Source organism: Myxocyprinus asiaticus, chromosome 38, assembly GCF_019703515.2.
Source record: "Myxocyprinus asiaticus isolate MX2 ecotype Aquarium Trade chromosome 38, UBuf_Myxa_2, whole genome shotgun sequence".
In the NCBI taxonomy this organism is placed as follows: Eukaryota; Metazoa; Chordata; class Actinopteri; order Cypriniformes; family Catostomidae; genus Myxocyprinus; species Myxocyprinus asiaticus.
Genome location: NC_059381.1, coordinates 25,174,998 through 25,190,322, shown reverse-complemented (window position 1 = coordinate 25,190,322; position 15,325 = coordinate 25,174,998). Strand labels below are relative to the sequence as shown.

At 42.6% G+C, this 15,325-nt stretch overlaps 1 protein-coding gene across 1 annotated transcript in view; it reads left to right on the top strand.

Annotated features, from left to right (window-relative positions):
- The window catches only part of LOC127429049 (collagen alpha-1(XXIII) chain-like), a 171,429-nt gene that overhangs the window by 153,700 nt on the left and 2,404 nt on the right, over positions 1-15,325 (top strand). The window contains exons 10-28 of the mRNA XM_051677799.1: positions 942-1,001; positions 1,927-2,043; positions 4,320-4,346; positions 4,481-4,507; positions 4,664-4,717; positions 4,805-4,867; positions 5,030-5,065; positions 5,191-5,265; positions 5,997-6,041; positions 6,768-6,812; positions 6,926-7,015; positions 12,055-12,108; positions 12,229-12,285; positions 12,377-12,403; positions 12,520-12,588; positions 12,769-12,831; positions 14,799-14,825; positions 14,902-14,955; positions 15,062-15,148. Coding sequence (XP_051533759.1) covers positions 942-1,001; positions 1,927-2,043; positions 4,320-4,346; positions 4,481-4,507; positions 4,664-4,717; positions 4,805-4,867; positions 5,030-5,065; positions 5,191-5,265; positions 5,997-6,041; positions 6,768-6,812; positions 6,926-7,015; positions 12,055-12,108; positions 12,229-12,285; positions 12,377-12,403; positions 12,520-12,588; positions 12,769-12,831; positions 14,799-14,825; positions 14,902-14,955; positions 15,062-15,148 — 1,077 coding nt within the window. The remainder of the gene's footprint in view (positions 1-941; positions 1,002-1,926; positions 2,044-4,319; positions 4,347-4,480; positions 4,508-4,663; positions 4,718-4,804; positions 4,868-5,029; positions 5,066-5,190; positions 5,266-5,996; positions 6,042-6,767; positions 6,813-6,925; positions 7,016-12,054; positions 12,109-12,228; positions 12,286-12,376; positions 12,404-12,519; positions 12,589-12,768; positions 12,832-14,798; positions 14,826-14,901; positions 14,956-15,061; positions 15,149-15,325) is intronic.

The following is a 15,325-nucleotide window of genomic DNA, read 5'->3' as shown; positions in this document are numbered from 1 at the left end:
AAGTCGACTGAAGCTGCATTTCCTTCTAGATGGCAGGGCTTGGTTTGTTGTGCAGGTGGATGGTTGACCTTGTGCTCACTCTTGACTTTTGCCTAGACATAAAGCAAGTAGCTTCAGATGAGACACCCAAAGTAGACTTTCTCATCAGATGCAGCCCAGAACAATGTTCTGCGTCATATAGATGAATTTATATTTTCCTTAAAATGTCCCTTTTTTAGTGTGGTTTGCTAATACATTATAATTTAAATGCTCATTCTTAGGGTCAAGGGTTTATGAAAACTCGTCCTGCATAGTTTCACCTACGATCATGAATGATACTCCAAATTGTGTGGCTTGTTGTGTAGAGATACGCTATTACTTGCAATTACACAGACTTTTTATTATATTAATTGCAATTAAACTCCCTGGTAACCACCCAGAAAACCTTGCATTGTGGCGCCGAGTTTTGCACCGCTCACATTTTCTTCAGAACCTGCATAAATCTAGTTTTTTGATTGTACATTGATTGTTCACTCTCCCATTTTAGGATGGTTACTGCAGAGTATGCTTTAGTGTACACAAACAACCACTGATAGTCTGTCAGAAAAGAAAATAAAGATAGATTTTCTCTTGGGAAAAAGTAGCTTTTCTTCATGAAGCTATTGCACTCCTATCTAACCGCAACTCAAAACACAAACCTCATCACCATGTGTACCCATTGAAAGTTAATCATATCCAGAAAGTGTGTGTGGGCTTGAGATCTCAAAACACAAGAATAGCCAGAATACTGTAGCTCGTACAGGATTTGGTTTCAAGTTGAAGCTTAGTTCTTCACAGAAATACAATATGAGATGTCATTCTTTATCACCCTCATTATATGCATTCTAACTAGCATCATTTTCCAAATCATCTCCTCTTTCTCCCTTATGCCATTTCCTTCTATATGACCTCCAACCTCCCAGGGACCACCAGCCTATGCAGCCTCTGCAGGCCTGCTCAGTAATCAGATTCTCACAGTGAAGGTTTGTCCCTCCCAGGCTCCCTGAATCCCTCAACACCTGCGGCCGTCCACATTCATTAACATCCCAGTGTCTTCAAACCTTTGCTCTCTTTCTTGTTTTCTCAAAGTCTCCTTCGTTTCCACAAATCCTTATGCTGAGGGAAAATGAATAAATTCTTTGATTTCTTTCTTATTCACTCTGTCCATCTTTCTCATTATCTGTCCTCTGCTGTCAGATGGTCTTCCCACGCTATGAGCATGGCTTTCTCTCAGCTACAGGTGACCACCACACTTTTCACAGGCGCCTTCTTAAGGTAGAGCACGACTCATGCATGCCTCAGTGCTTTTCTGATTTTCTCCATTTTATCCTTCTCTTGTATGTGGTCTTGGCCTCAAGAATCCTCGGTTAGCTCCTCGGCAGCTTGCAATGTGATGTTGCATGCCTGTTTTGAATTTCAAAGAGAGGACTAATTGCTGTGTTTATTGACATTGGAGACAAAAACATGTTACACAAACCACAGCAAATAAGCAAGCAAAATTGCTTTTTGTCTTTTTAGCAGTAGGAGTGTCTTGAATTATGTTAATATATTAAAAAAGCTATTTTTGTGAGGAACTTCAACCTTAAAATTTTTTTTAGATAGGTGCCTCCTGGGCATTTGGCCCTAAAATCTTTTTACACCAGCTTTATCTCTTTACCTGGAAGTTGCAGCCAAACTTTTCAAATTCAATATATAGATGCAGAGATAAGAAAAATATGCTTTGAAATTAATATGAAACATGAATAGTATGCAAGCAAAAGAAAAGCACGTATTTGAGTAACATTTAGACTAGACAGTAAAACAAAATAAGATCAGAAACAACAATAAAATGTCTTACTTTTCACTAGACAGTTTTCAACATCTTGTTCTTCCTCCACGTTCTCTCTCTTCATCTTGCTCTTTCTGTAGGGTGATCAAGGTCAGGCTGGGCCTCCAGGTCCCCCTGGACCTCCAGGAACACCTGGTCCCAGAGGGCCTCCAGGAAACACAGGCAGAGATGGGCCCCGAGGCCACCCAGGAGAGCCGGTGAGAGACTCACTTTCAATCTCACATAGTCTCTTCTGCCTTCCCATCAGCTGTGCATGTACTGAATTCACTCATTCTACAGCTGTTGTGAGTCATACTGTATATGAGTCACACTTTGTTGAAGACCCCTTCTCAGAAGACCAGGGGCTGCTTCTCACTGTGACACAGTCTACACAGAGATGAACCCTGAGCTCAGTGCTGAGTTTAGACATATTGTATTTGCATTTACATTGTGCAGATGCTCTAGCAGGATGGGTAACTGTGGAATACAGTTTCTAAAAAGGCAGATACTATCTGCACCCCTAATTAAATTCTAACATACAGTATAGCTGCATCACTGCAGCGTGTTTAGTCTAACAAACACCCTACACCAACTCCTACCCCTCAACCTAACCCCAACCTTCAAAAATTACCCATGGTTTTACTACAGTAACCATTGTATCACCATGGTACTTTGAAATAAAACCATAGTAACAACAAAACACCATATTACTGTAGTAACAACATTGTTAATTACATTAAAATTGTGTACATTGTGGCTTCCACCAAAAATCATGGTTACTACAATATTACTATAGTAAAAATATGGTACATTTTACCCAGATCAAACCATTCTCTCATCTCCCCAACCTTCACCGTGACCAAATCACTGTGAGGAATCAACCTTGATATTATTTATTTATTTATTATCAAATATTAAGATTGGAGACTGGGAGCAGGAAAAGATAGGACAAAAGGTGGAATCGAACCCGGGTCGTCTGCATGAAAAAGCACATCCACACCGCTATTACACCCCACGGCAGCAACACTAGGGACACAGTTTGGCTTCAATTTACACCAGACTACTGGAGTGCAAATAGCTGTGCTGTGTGGGCAGGTGCTATTAACACATTGTGCAAACTGTCAAAAAAAAAGAGTTCCAAAGCTTAAAGGGATAGTTCACCCAAAAGTAAAAAGTCTACCATCATTTACTCACCCTCATATTTTTCCAAAGCTGTAAGCAGTTAAAGTGAATGGTGATGGAGGCTGTCAGTCCCCTAACATCTCTCTTTGTTTTTCACAGAAGACAGTTTGAAATAACTTGTGGGGATGAGTAAATTATGACAGAATTTTCATTTTTGGGTGAAGAATCCCTTAAACCCCAAGAGCCTACAAAAACACAATACAAGCATGCTCATATACATGTTTCTCACAGTTATGCATTATATAACGGTCTGTGAGATGGGATACTTAGTGATTGAACACAGCCCTAGTGTACATTAACTAAAAATGCTGAAATTATCATAGCTTCCCTCAGCCAGTTTATCCTTGCATATGTTCTACAATTTTCTGCTAAACTGTTTCCTTTCAGGCTATCACGTAAAATAAAGCATGGTGCAATAATGAATGGCAAAAAATACAGAGCTTCTCACCCTGCTCTGTGCCTCATATTGGGAGCAGATGTTCTGGGGTCATTTAGCTCAAAGGCCATTTCCTATTGTTGTATCTCAAATTTTGTTTATATAAGTGAAACCACCTCATTAGCTGCTTGTGGCCTGATGCTATGCCATGCCCTTCTCAGAAGTGCTGTGGAATAAGACAAACAGACATTGCAATGGCACTCAGGCACATATCACGAAAGTAGATGGTATCTATTGAGTGTCTGCAGGACTCAGGGCTGTCATCAGTTTAATACTGTCATTACTAGCCACCACACATGGTTTGAGGAGACCTGTTTGATGTCTGCAAATGCCTGGCACTGAATTGGGTTTTATTTACAAAAATAGCTACATAAGTCTTGCATGATGTCTTCATTTGATTTCAGGCATGTGTGTCTGTTTATGGGTGTACTCTTTTCTTTTTTTTTTTTTTTTTTTTTTTTTTGTATGCCTAATCCCCAGTTAAAGCTTGAGTATGTCTTACTACTATTTCTGCTAGAACAGCCTGAAATAGTTTTAAAATGGCCATTGTGTGCTTGTTTACTGTTGTTTTGAGTACTGTGTTCCAAAGTTGAGCTTATTAGCTAAATAACCCTGTTTGTGTTTACAAAAATAACTTGTTTCAGTTAAATCTGCGGTAGAGTGACTTCAGAGCCACTGATCCAGATGTATCAAAGAATTTGCACACATCAAAATCACTTTTATTTTTGTTGTAATAAAATTTGATTGAACTAAAGTTGTAATAGTATAAGCAAATTTAATGTTGAGGCCTGACATTTAGTGGACAGTTAACCGAGCATACTTACCTGTTTCTTTAAATTTAAATAATTTCTGCTGTGTTTATTTTCTAAATAATAGGGACCACATGGAAAGGATGGAAATGAGGTACATTTTTATGTTTTATACTGATTTGCTATAATTTTTATATAAACTAGTTTTTTATTATTATTATTTTGAATTCAAAGTATTGATCCAAATGACAATACAATGGCTTATATAATGTAATTTTTTCCCCACAGGGACAAAGAGGGCCACCTGGCACACAGGTAGTACAGTTGATCATTATATCACCTCTCTCTCTCTCTCTCTCTCTCTCTCTCTCTCTCTCTCTCTCTCTCTCTCTCTCTCTCTCTCTATATATATATATATATATAATATATATATATATAATATATATATTGTCCTCTTGCTTTCTCATTAAGGGTATGAACGGAGCAGATGGCATGGCTGGACCACAGGGCCCTCCAGGGCTTAAGGTTTGATTACTATTCTGCTAGATTTTTACCCCCTTCATTTTTTATCATCTTTGTGTACAGACCACATATATTGTTTTTGACATATAGGGAGATCAGGGTGAGCCAGGTCCGGAGGGGAAGAGAGGGATTGATGGATTCCCTGGCATGAAGGTAAGGGTAATTGTAAAAAACAGATGCATTTGTAATGTTCAGGAGATATAGTTGTGTTCAGGTCAGGTTACTGATGTTGCAAATGCAGAGAATACTAAAATAATAACATAGTTCTAATAATATAATGTTAATAATAAGGTCATTATTGATCCTCATGCATAGGGTGAAAAAGGAGACGTTGGGGATCCAGGTCCCCAGGTGAGAGACAATTTACCACCATCTCTTTACTACTAACTCGTTACTTAATGGCACTGTCCATTACCTTCTCAGATGCTCCATAGAATTTGTAATGACTATCTCCTTGTTCATCTGTCTATCCTCAGGGTTTGCCTGGAGAGAAAGGGGCTGCTGATTTTATAGAAAATACTGATATGGCTGTAAGACTCAAAGATCTGCAGGTGAACAAATATAATCAAATCCTATTTAGTCTCTTTGACCCTGTTTACACCTGGTACAAACAGGACCACATATGCACAACCACAAACGTAGTCAATTGGCCTAGTTGTTAAGGTGGGTAGAGTCATGTGGGTTACCTTCCTAGTGGCCGCTCTATGGTGGTTCTCAGTGGGGCGCATGGTGAGTTGTGCGTGGATGCCATGGTGAATAGGGTGAGCCTCCAGAGGTGCTAAATCTCTGTGGTAATACGCTCATCAAGCCCCGTGACAAAATGCAGGGAGAAAAGAGGATTTAAAAATACATTAGAGGACCATCAACTCACCTGTCAATTATCCATTCTGCTAAGAGGTTAAAACTTGTTCTGCTTCAAATGAAAATAACCGTCCAAATGAAACATTTGGAAAAGCCCATTTAAGCATGCACAAAATTTCACAGAACTTCTCCGGTTTGCTTGAAATCAGCATGCACTGACACAGATCATGTGAAGCATGCAAATCCAAAGTACAGTTAATACAGCTGCTTGATGAAATAAAAATGAGCATTCCTGCTCAAAACATCACAACTGCACTGAGAATAGTGAGAAAACATATATTTATAAGCTGCAGTGTGCAGACTGGATTTGTTGATCTTTTTTGTGCATGCAGTGACAGGTGTAAACAGGGCTTTTAAGACCCCTCTGATAGCTCCAACACTTAACAACTTTTTTGTCTTGATATTTCTTCTCTACTTATAGGGGCCTCCTGGCCCTCCAGGACCTCCTGGAGGACAAGGGCCAAAAGTGAGTAATAGATTTACTTTTACATTTCAGGGATACATTTGAAGGGGTCATGACATGCCTTTTTTATTTTTTCAATATGTTCCTTGAGGTTCATTTATAAAATTAGTGAGTTTTTTTTTGCACACACAAAAAAACAAAAAACAAAACAGTCATATATTTGTAAAACATAGTTATTCTCCACCATCATATGGACTCTCAGTCAGAAACGCTTGGATTTGGTGCTGCTTCTCCTTAAAAACTTGACAGTAAACACTCACTGTTATGATTAAATCTCTGTTCTTGATTGACCTGCTCTCTCTACTTGCTATCTCACTGTGCACCGCTACTGGGCGGGCTACAGAACTGGTTAAAGGTCGAGTAGGCATCGATTTGGGGTTGTGGAGGTGTTCAGATGCAAATTTCAACCACAATGTGACACTACAATGTGGAGGAAGTAGAGAACAAGTACTTTTGGCAGCTTGGTTTCAACAAATGCTCTTTTTGCAGTGAGGAGGAAGTTTTGAGTTCTGAAACATACAGTGTGTTTTTATAGTAGAATGACCTCTTATTTGTCAGAAGATCAAGGTAAATTTGATTCCTCATGTCATGACACTGTTATGCAGAGTAACACAAACTGTGCTTTTTTCATGCGTAATTACTCATATTGTTCAAAATGTGCAGAATAGGTCATAAGGCAGTTATCATTGGTGGAACATTTTGACATTCAGACATATTGTTTTGAAACAGGGAGAAATGGGCTTACATGGACCATCAGGCCCTGAAGGCAAGCAGGTAAATATACAGTCTGGTTGTACTTAAGGTCATGCAGTTTAGAAATGTCTTTTAAATGGGTCAGGGACAACCCCAAGTGTAGTGTTTTAAAAAGTGTAATGTGTCTTACCCAGGGCCCTAAGGGACAGAGGGGTGATACAGGAGAGCCTGGAACAGCAGGAATAAAAGGAGAAAAAGGGGACATTGGGCTGACAGGGCCTTCCGTGAGTATTAAGAGATAAGTAATGGATAATGTACAGTCAGTCAGCCAGCCATGATAGCAAAATAAACCCCCAGGGTGATCAGATCAATCTGAAAGGGTTTATATTGTAATAATTTATTATTTAATTGTTCATTAACTTTCAAAAAAATTAAACAAATGGATGAAATATTTATTTGCATCAAAATTATTTTATTATGTTAGAAGAAAGGGACCACAGAGTGGGCGGGGGTGGGGGGTCGAGCACCGGCTTGTGAATGGAGAGCGAGATCGGGAGATGAGAATGGTGAGGGTCATCACCTGTCATTGATTGTCTCTAACAGCTGTTTGTCATTGCAGTGAGAGTGGAGATGGATTTAAGAGCAAGTCAGATGCCAGTGTGGGCGAGAGTGCTACACACACACACACACACCCAGAGACTGTGTTGGTTTTGAGTCCTCTGAAAAGCGAGTTTTGAGTTGTTAAAAAATAAAACTATACCTTTTGAGTTAGATTTCGCCATTTCCCGCTTCCTCTTTGTTGAAGCGCTACGAACTTTGTGACACTGGTGCCAAAACCCGGGATTTAAGGAGGAAGAACACCGCCATGGATGCCTCACCACTGGAGGAAGTATTCAAGACTCTCGCCAGCATCCACCAGTCACAGCACTAGACCCTCCTTGAGCTGTGTGCAGAGCAGGAGCAGAGGTTCATCGCACTTCTCCATGCTCAAGAGGAGGATCGGCAGGTGCTCCGGAGATTACTACCCCAGCAAGGGGCTGCGGCTGTGACCCCGTGACCAGCCGCCCAATGTTCCACTGGTCAAGATGGGTACCCAAGATGATCCGGAGGCCTTCTTGGAGCTCTTTGAGCTGACGGCGGGGGCCTGCTGTCCGGGGAGGCCTAACTCACAGTGCAGCAGTTACCAGCTGAGAACCTCCTGGTGTTACGCAGATTTAAAAAAGTCATCCTGCAACAGGTCGGCCGAACAATGGAGAAACAGTACCAAAGCTTCTGGTCGCTGACCCTTGGTGAGCATGGCCGCCCGTTTGCCTTAGTCCAGCAGCTCTGGGATGCCTGCCAGAGGTGGTTGTTGGCTGAGCAATGCGACATCGGGACTGTGATCGATCTGGTGGTACTGGAGCAGTTTAATCGCTCAACATCTGAGAGGGATGGCTGAGTGGTCTGGTGCCACCGCCCGGCATCACTCTAAGCGGCCATCCAGCTGGCAGAGGAATACATGGCGTCGTATTCGGGAGCCAGCCAGCCCCTGTAGGAGGAAGGACTCCCCTGTCTCCCCCTCTTCCATCCTTTTCCTCCTCCCCGGAAACGGGGGGTTCCCCCTCCCAAACCAGCTCCTCGGCTTTGGGGACTGCACCACCCACCGGTCTCCCCTGTCCCTCTCTGCTCTCACTCCCAGGTTGGTGAACCTGCTGCCACGGGCGTGAAGTCTGGGCTGGCCTACTGGAGCTACAGGGACATTTGCAGGACCAATGCCCGGTGATGGAGGTGGGGACATTGGTTCGGGTCCCCGACGCACTGCATGCCACCTCCGATCGAGCTGGAATGTACCACATACCCGTGAGTATTAAGGGGGGTACATACCAGGCCTTAGTGGATTCGGGTGGCAGCCAAACCTCCATCCATCCGTGCCTGGTTCATGACGAGGCTTTGGGTGCTAGTCACAGGGTGAAGGTCAGGTGTGTGCATGGTGATATCCACGGGTATCCTGTAGTGACTGTTATGATTCAATTCCAAGGACAAAAACATAGTTTCAAGGCTGCGGTTAGTCCCCGCTTCACCCATCCGCTAATTTTAGGTATGAATTGGCCGGTGTTTACCACTCTGTTGAGGGAAATTTGTGTGGTTTGTCCTGTAACAAAGCATCTCAGTGTGGGGTTTGCGATGCACTGGCTGAGGAGGCGGAGCCAGGGCCATCTACGTCAGTTACGCGTCGGGATGACGTAAGGGGGGGGGGTCTCAGCTTCCCCAGCCCTTAGAGGATTCCCCGCTGGGGATTTCCCTCTGGAGCAGACGTGAGACGAGACCCTTAGACACGCCTTTAACCAAGTGAAAGCAATTGATGGTCAGTGTCTTCAGCCAGACATTGTGCTCTCATATCCGTTTTTTTCTATTATTAAGGATTGGTGGTATCGAGTGATGTAGGATACTCAGACAAAAGAGGATACAACCCAGTTGTTGATACCGAAGAACTGTCGGGAAATGCTATTTGAGACGGCTCATCATAATCCGATGGCGGGTTACTTATGGTGAGAAAAAATACTAAACCGCCTAATGGCTTGTTTCTATTGGCCGGGTATTCACGGGGATGTTTGCAGGTGGTGTGCGGCATGCTGTGAATGTCAGCTGGTGAATCTGCCAGCCACCCCAAAAGCGCCTTTGTTCCCACTTGCTTTGATCGAGGTCCCCTTCGAAAGAACTGCCATGGACCTCGTGAGCGGATGGCACATGGGCATCGCTTTGTGTTGGTTCTGGTGGACTACACAATGCAATATCTGGATGCAGTGCCTCTGTGCAATATCTCAGCACATAGTGTTGCGGAGGCACTCTTCAAAATCATCTCCCGAAAGAAATCCTCGTTGATCAAGGCACTACTTTCATGTTACGTACACTACCTGAGCTGTACAAATTATTGGGAATTAAACAGATTCGGACAAGCGTGTACCACCCACAAACAGATGGTTTGGTTTAATCAAACCATGAAAAACATGATTCGTAAGTTAATGCACAAAGATGCTCATAATTGGGATAAGTGGCTTGAACCCCTGTTATTCACAGTTGGAGAGGTCCCGCAAGCCTCCACGGGGTTCTCCCCATTTGAATTATTGTATGGGTGTAAGCCTTGTGGGGTTTTAGACATTGTGAGGGAAAATTGGGAGGAGGGACCTTCAAACAGCAAAAACGAAATTCAGTACGTTCTTGACCTGAGAGCAAAGCTCCACACATTGGGCCAGCTATCACAGGAGAATTTGCTACAGGCTCAGGAATGTTAGTCCCGGCTGTATAACAGGGGAGCTCGACTGTGGGAATTTGCATGGGGAGGTACATTTTTTGATGGGATTTTGATCCCATAGATCAGCACGGCCTCTCTGATGGTTAAGCTAGTTTAAAAAAAACTGCTGGGCACACTAGCACACCAGTATCCCATGCTGGGGTACCAGCACCCAAAACACAACATAAGCTGGTGACCAGCAATACTGGTCTTTTTAGCAAGGTTGTATCTTCAGATGTAAAAAACACTGACCTTTTCACTTTTTGCACCTGGCAGACCTGCCAACCCATTAGACCCTGGAAAACCTTGAAGACCCTAAACACAATGACCAAAATAGTATCAGTCCAGTCATCAGGCCCGTCCAGTCAACAGGCCCATCCATACCCACATTGAGCTCTAAATTAGTCGCAAAGTGGCAAGGGCTCGTCACACGGCGAGTCGGGGAAGTCGATTATGAGGTTAGACGAATGGATAGGGATGGGGCGTGTCAAATTTACACCTCAACCACTTAAAACCATGGAGGGAGGTGGTCCCTGTGGCTTTGGCGATGGAGGTTCCGGAGAGGGAGGAGCTCGGACCAGAAGTGAACTTAAAAGCCAAACGAGGCACCCTGGTCACTTGCGGAGACCACCTCTCACCATCGCAAGTCACAGATGTGGCCCAGTTGCAGAGGGAATTTGCGGATGTGTTCTTGCCTCTTCCCGGTTGTACGAACCTCATAGAACACCATATCGAAACAAACCCAGGGGTAGAGCTCAAAAGAAAAGTGGTTTGGGTAGAATTAAAGGCCATGCTCAATATGGGGTTAATAGAAGAATCCCACAGTGACTCACTTTTACTGAACACTGGATTTGACAAGTGTTATTGGCAGATCCCCTTAACACCAATGTCCCACGAAAAACGGCCTTCTCCACACCGTTTGGCTTACACCAATTCTTGACGCTTCAGTTCAGTTTGTTCGGGGCCCCAGCTCCATTCAAGTGCCTTATGGACAGAGTCCTCCGACCGCACTCTGCTTATGCCGCTGCCTCTCTTGGATGATATCATTATATACAATAGTGATTGGCAGCAGCACATGCAGCATCTGAAGGCTGTTCTGAGGTCGCTGCGATGGGTGGGACTCACGGCAAACCCCAAGAAGTGTGCAGTTGGACGGGTGGAGGTACGATATCTGGGGTTCCACTTGGGTCGTGGACAGGTGTGTCCCCAAATTGATAAAACTACAGTGGTTGCAGCCTGTCCGAGACCCAAAACCAAAAAGGAGGTAAGACAGTTCCAGGGGCTGGCTGGCTACTATAGTAGGTTTGTGCCTAATTATTCAGACGTCACACAGCCCGCTGACTGATCTCACTAGAAAGGGAGCCGTGCCAACAGGCTTTTATGCAGGTGAAAGCTGTGCTTTGTGGTGGGCCATTGTTACATTCTCCTGATTTTGCTTTCCCTTTTGTTTTACAGAACAATGTGTCAGACAGGGGTTGATAGCCATGTTGTCCCAGGTGGTCTAGGGGGAGGATCGCCCGGTGCTGTACATCAGCCGGAAGCTTTAGACGAGGGAGGCGAGGTACAGCACCACTGAGAAAGATTGTCTGGCCATCAAGTGGGTGGTCCTCACCCTTTGGTACTACCTCCTTGGACGGGCTTTCACCCTCTGTTCAGACCGTTCCCTGCTCCAGTGGCTCAATCTCATGAAGGATACCAACGTGCTGATCACCCGTTGGTATGGAGATGGATTTAAGAGCGAGCCAGACGCCAGTGTGGGGGCGAGAGAGATAAACACACACACACACAGAGAGACTGTGTTGGTTTTGAGTCCGCTGAAAAGCGAGTTTTGTGTTGTTAAAAAATAAAAATATACCTTTTGAGTTAGATTTCGCCGTCTCCCGCTTCCACCTTTGTTGAAGAGCTACGAACTTTGTGACACAACTATGTAGGATATCGGTTTAATTAAAGTCAAGTATTACAGAGAGCCATGTAATAACAGCATACAACATACATGTGCTTCCTTCAGCCTTTCAGGATAATGAAAAATGTTGATTTGTTACACCATTTTAGGGGACAGCTGGGCAAAAGGGAGATAAAGGAGACTCCAGACTTGAGGATAATCTGGTTAGTTTAACATGCACTTCATATTGTCTATTTAAAAGGAACATTAATTTCCCAGTCATGTGACAATGCTCTAATATTAAGTGTACCTTGAGTAAATTGATCTTGATATCTCTCTTGTAGGCCCAGATTATCTCTTCGCCTGGCCCTCCAGGGCCTCCTGGACCACCTGGACCTGCAGTAAGAAACCAAGTTTAATACCTCACAACATTATTCTCTTTTAAGGAAAGCTAAGCAAACTATATAAGTATTCCCAATTCATTTCTTTCAGGGATATCATGGATTGCCTGGCCCTAAGGTGAGACTGTGGAAGTACTGCTGAAATGCAAGAGCTTTAAAAAATAAATGACCCTTTTGATGTATTTCATGGTAATGGGAGATGAAATGTTAACACGAATGTGTAATATTACACAGGGAGAGCCTGGTGTAACAGTGAAAGGAGAAAAGGGGGATATTGGAGAGAAAGGTCCACCCGGGCCACAGGTAAGTCTCATACCAACTGAACAATACCGCAAAACCAATTCACAGAAACCACATTAAGACTTGTACACATGGCTCTGATGTCCTGGTCACACAACGGCTGTTTCACAGTGTAGTTATGGGAACGTGCTGTTATGGATGGGCCTGTTGACTGGACTGATACTATTTGGTCATTGTGTTTAGGGTCTTCAAGGTTTTCCAGGGTCTAATGGGTTGGTAGGTCTGCCAGGTGCAAAAGGTGAAAAGGTCAGTGTTTTTTACACCTGAAGATACAGATCTATATATTGCTAAAAAAGACCGGTATTGCTGGTCACCAGCTTATGTTGTGTTTTGGGTGCTGGTACCCCAGCATGGGATACTGGTGTGCTAGTGTGCCCAGCAGTTTTTTAAACTAGCTTAACCATCAGAAAGACCATGCTGATCAATGGGATCAAAATCCCGTCAAATGTATTGCAATCACGGATCCAAAAATAATAACTGTGAATCAAAATAAGTGTGAATCAAAAAATAATAAGCGCAGATAAATAATAAGCACAAAAATAAATAAAAAGCGCAGATAAAAATAATTAACGCAGATCAAAAAATAACAAGCATGAATCAAAATTTTATAAACACATTTAAAATATGCTGCAAAAAAAACAACAGAAAAATTAAAGCAAAGTCATCAGAATTGCAAACGAAATCACATTTTCCTTGGTTATATTACTGTTTTTTGTTCTCTCTGACAATTTTGCTCATATTTAAAAAAAAATTTGTACACTTACACTATATTTTTTTTGCTTTTGTTTCAAAGTTCTGCGCTTGGTTTTCCAAAGCTTGTGAGTAGATTTTCATGTAAATCAGTGGGCGTTTTGCGTCCCTATTGGTCCACTAGTTCTTGATCGACAGCTCCTCCTCTAGCCAATCATTCGAAGAGGGGAGGTGACATAACTCCAATGCAACTCCGATGGCTGCTGCTCAATATTATATTATTTGTGGTTGATAGATACGCTGCTTGTGTCTGTTTTGAGTATTTTCTGCCAGCTCTAGGAAACAATGTGTTGTCCAAGTAGGCCATTATCATAGTCCATTAACACATGTATCGAGTCAACTGAATTTAGTTAGCAGAGTCTTTAGTTTAGGCATTATTTATTCCTTGTTTGTAGGTTATTGGCTGCATATCTAAAAAAAACAAAAAACAAAACAAAAACAAGGCTGGGTTGGAGTGGAAGTTTGATGCATGTTTTTACTAGCTGTACCAATGTAGTTGCGAGTTCAGAACCCAACTTGATCAGCCAGCTTCAGGAGCTAGGTTTTGCTGATGAAAAGCATGGCTATGCTGGTCCACCAGCTAGACCAGCACTAGCCAGCATAAACAAGCCTAGACCTGCTTGGGAATTGCATGCTGGTCATGGTTGTCTTTATTAGCAACAAGTCTAACAAGTTAAAGGGATAGTTCACCCAAAAAAGAAAATTCTCTCATCATTTACTCACCCTCATGCCATCCGAAATGTGAATGACTTTCTTACTTTTGATGAACACAAAGATTTTTAGAAAATCAGGCCTGTTGACTGGACTGATACTATTTTGGTCATTGTGTTTAGGGTAGGTCCTCACAATTCAAGTGAATGGTGAACAAAATAAGACTCCAGTGGTTTAATCCATGTCTTCAGAAGCAATCTAACCGATTTTGGGTGAGAACAGACCAAAATATAACTCCTTTTTCACTGTACATCTTGCCGTTACAGTCTCTAGGCACGATCACAATTTCAAACTCGATCACACTTCCTAGTGCTTGGTGCCTGCGCTAGATGGCACTAGGAATTGTAATCGAGCTTGAAATCATGATCACCAAGGAGACAGCTGATGCCAAGATTTATAGTGAAAATTGAGTTATATTTTGGTCTGTTATCACCCAAAACCAATTGGATTGCTTTAGAAGAAATGGATTAAGCCACTGGAGTCATATGGATTACATTTAGGCTGCCTCTATGGGCATCATTTGCATTGTATGGACCTAAAGAGCAGAGATATTCTTTACAAGAAAGAAAGTCATACACATCTGGGATGGCATGAGGGTGATTAAATGATGAGACAATTGTCATTTTTGGGTGAACTATCCCTTTAGAGGTATTATTCACCTAAAAATGTGTCATTATTTTCTTACCCTCATGATGTTCTAAACCCATATTGATGTTGTTTCTTTTCTCATTATGGTTTATGTATATTTATAGGGAAAACAAGGCGAACCAGGACTAGACGTAAGTCATTATTATGCTGCAAGTTACACTTGAGTATTTGTAGTTAGTCTTACTGAACATGTCTTTGCTATGTCAGGGTTTCCCAGGGCTTCAAGGAGAAAAAGGGGACAGAGGAGACAAAGGAGAGAAGGTTAAAAACTAAAAGACATATTTGCAAAAAAATAAAATAAAAAATTCTTATTCAAAGTGATATTTTTCCATATCTCTGTTACACCTTTGTCTCTCTCTCTCTTTAGGGTGAGAGAGGCACAATGGGAAAGAAAGGCCTGAAAGGACAGAAGGGAGAGCAAGGACCTCCAGGACTTGATCAGCCTTGTCCTGTGGTATGTCATGAAACCATACCACCATCCTCTGTGCAATACATGTATTTCTTGAGCAAGATTAGTAGGCATGTGTGTCCAGAGAGTTTACTGCAACCGAGATTTGACATAGATGGGTTTCACTGACAGGTCACCAATGGGTGTACAGAACCTGGTGGGGAGGCAAGGGCTCCATCAGAT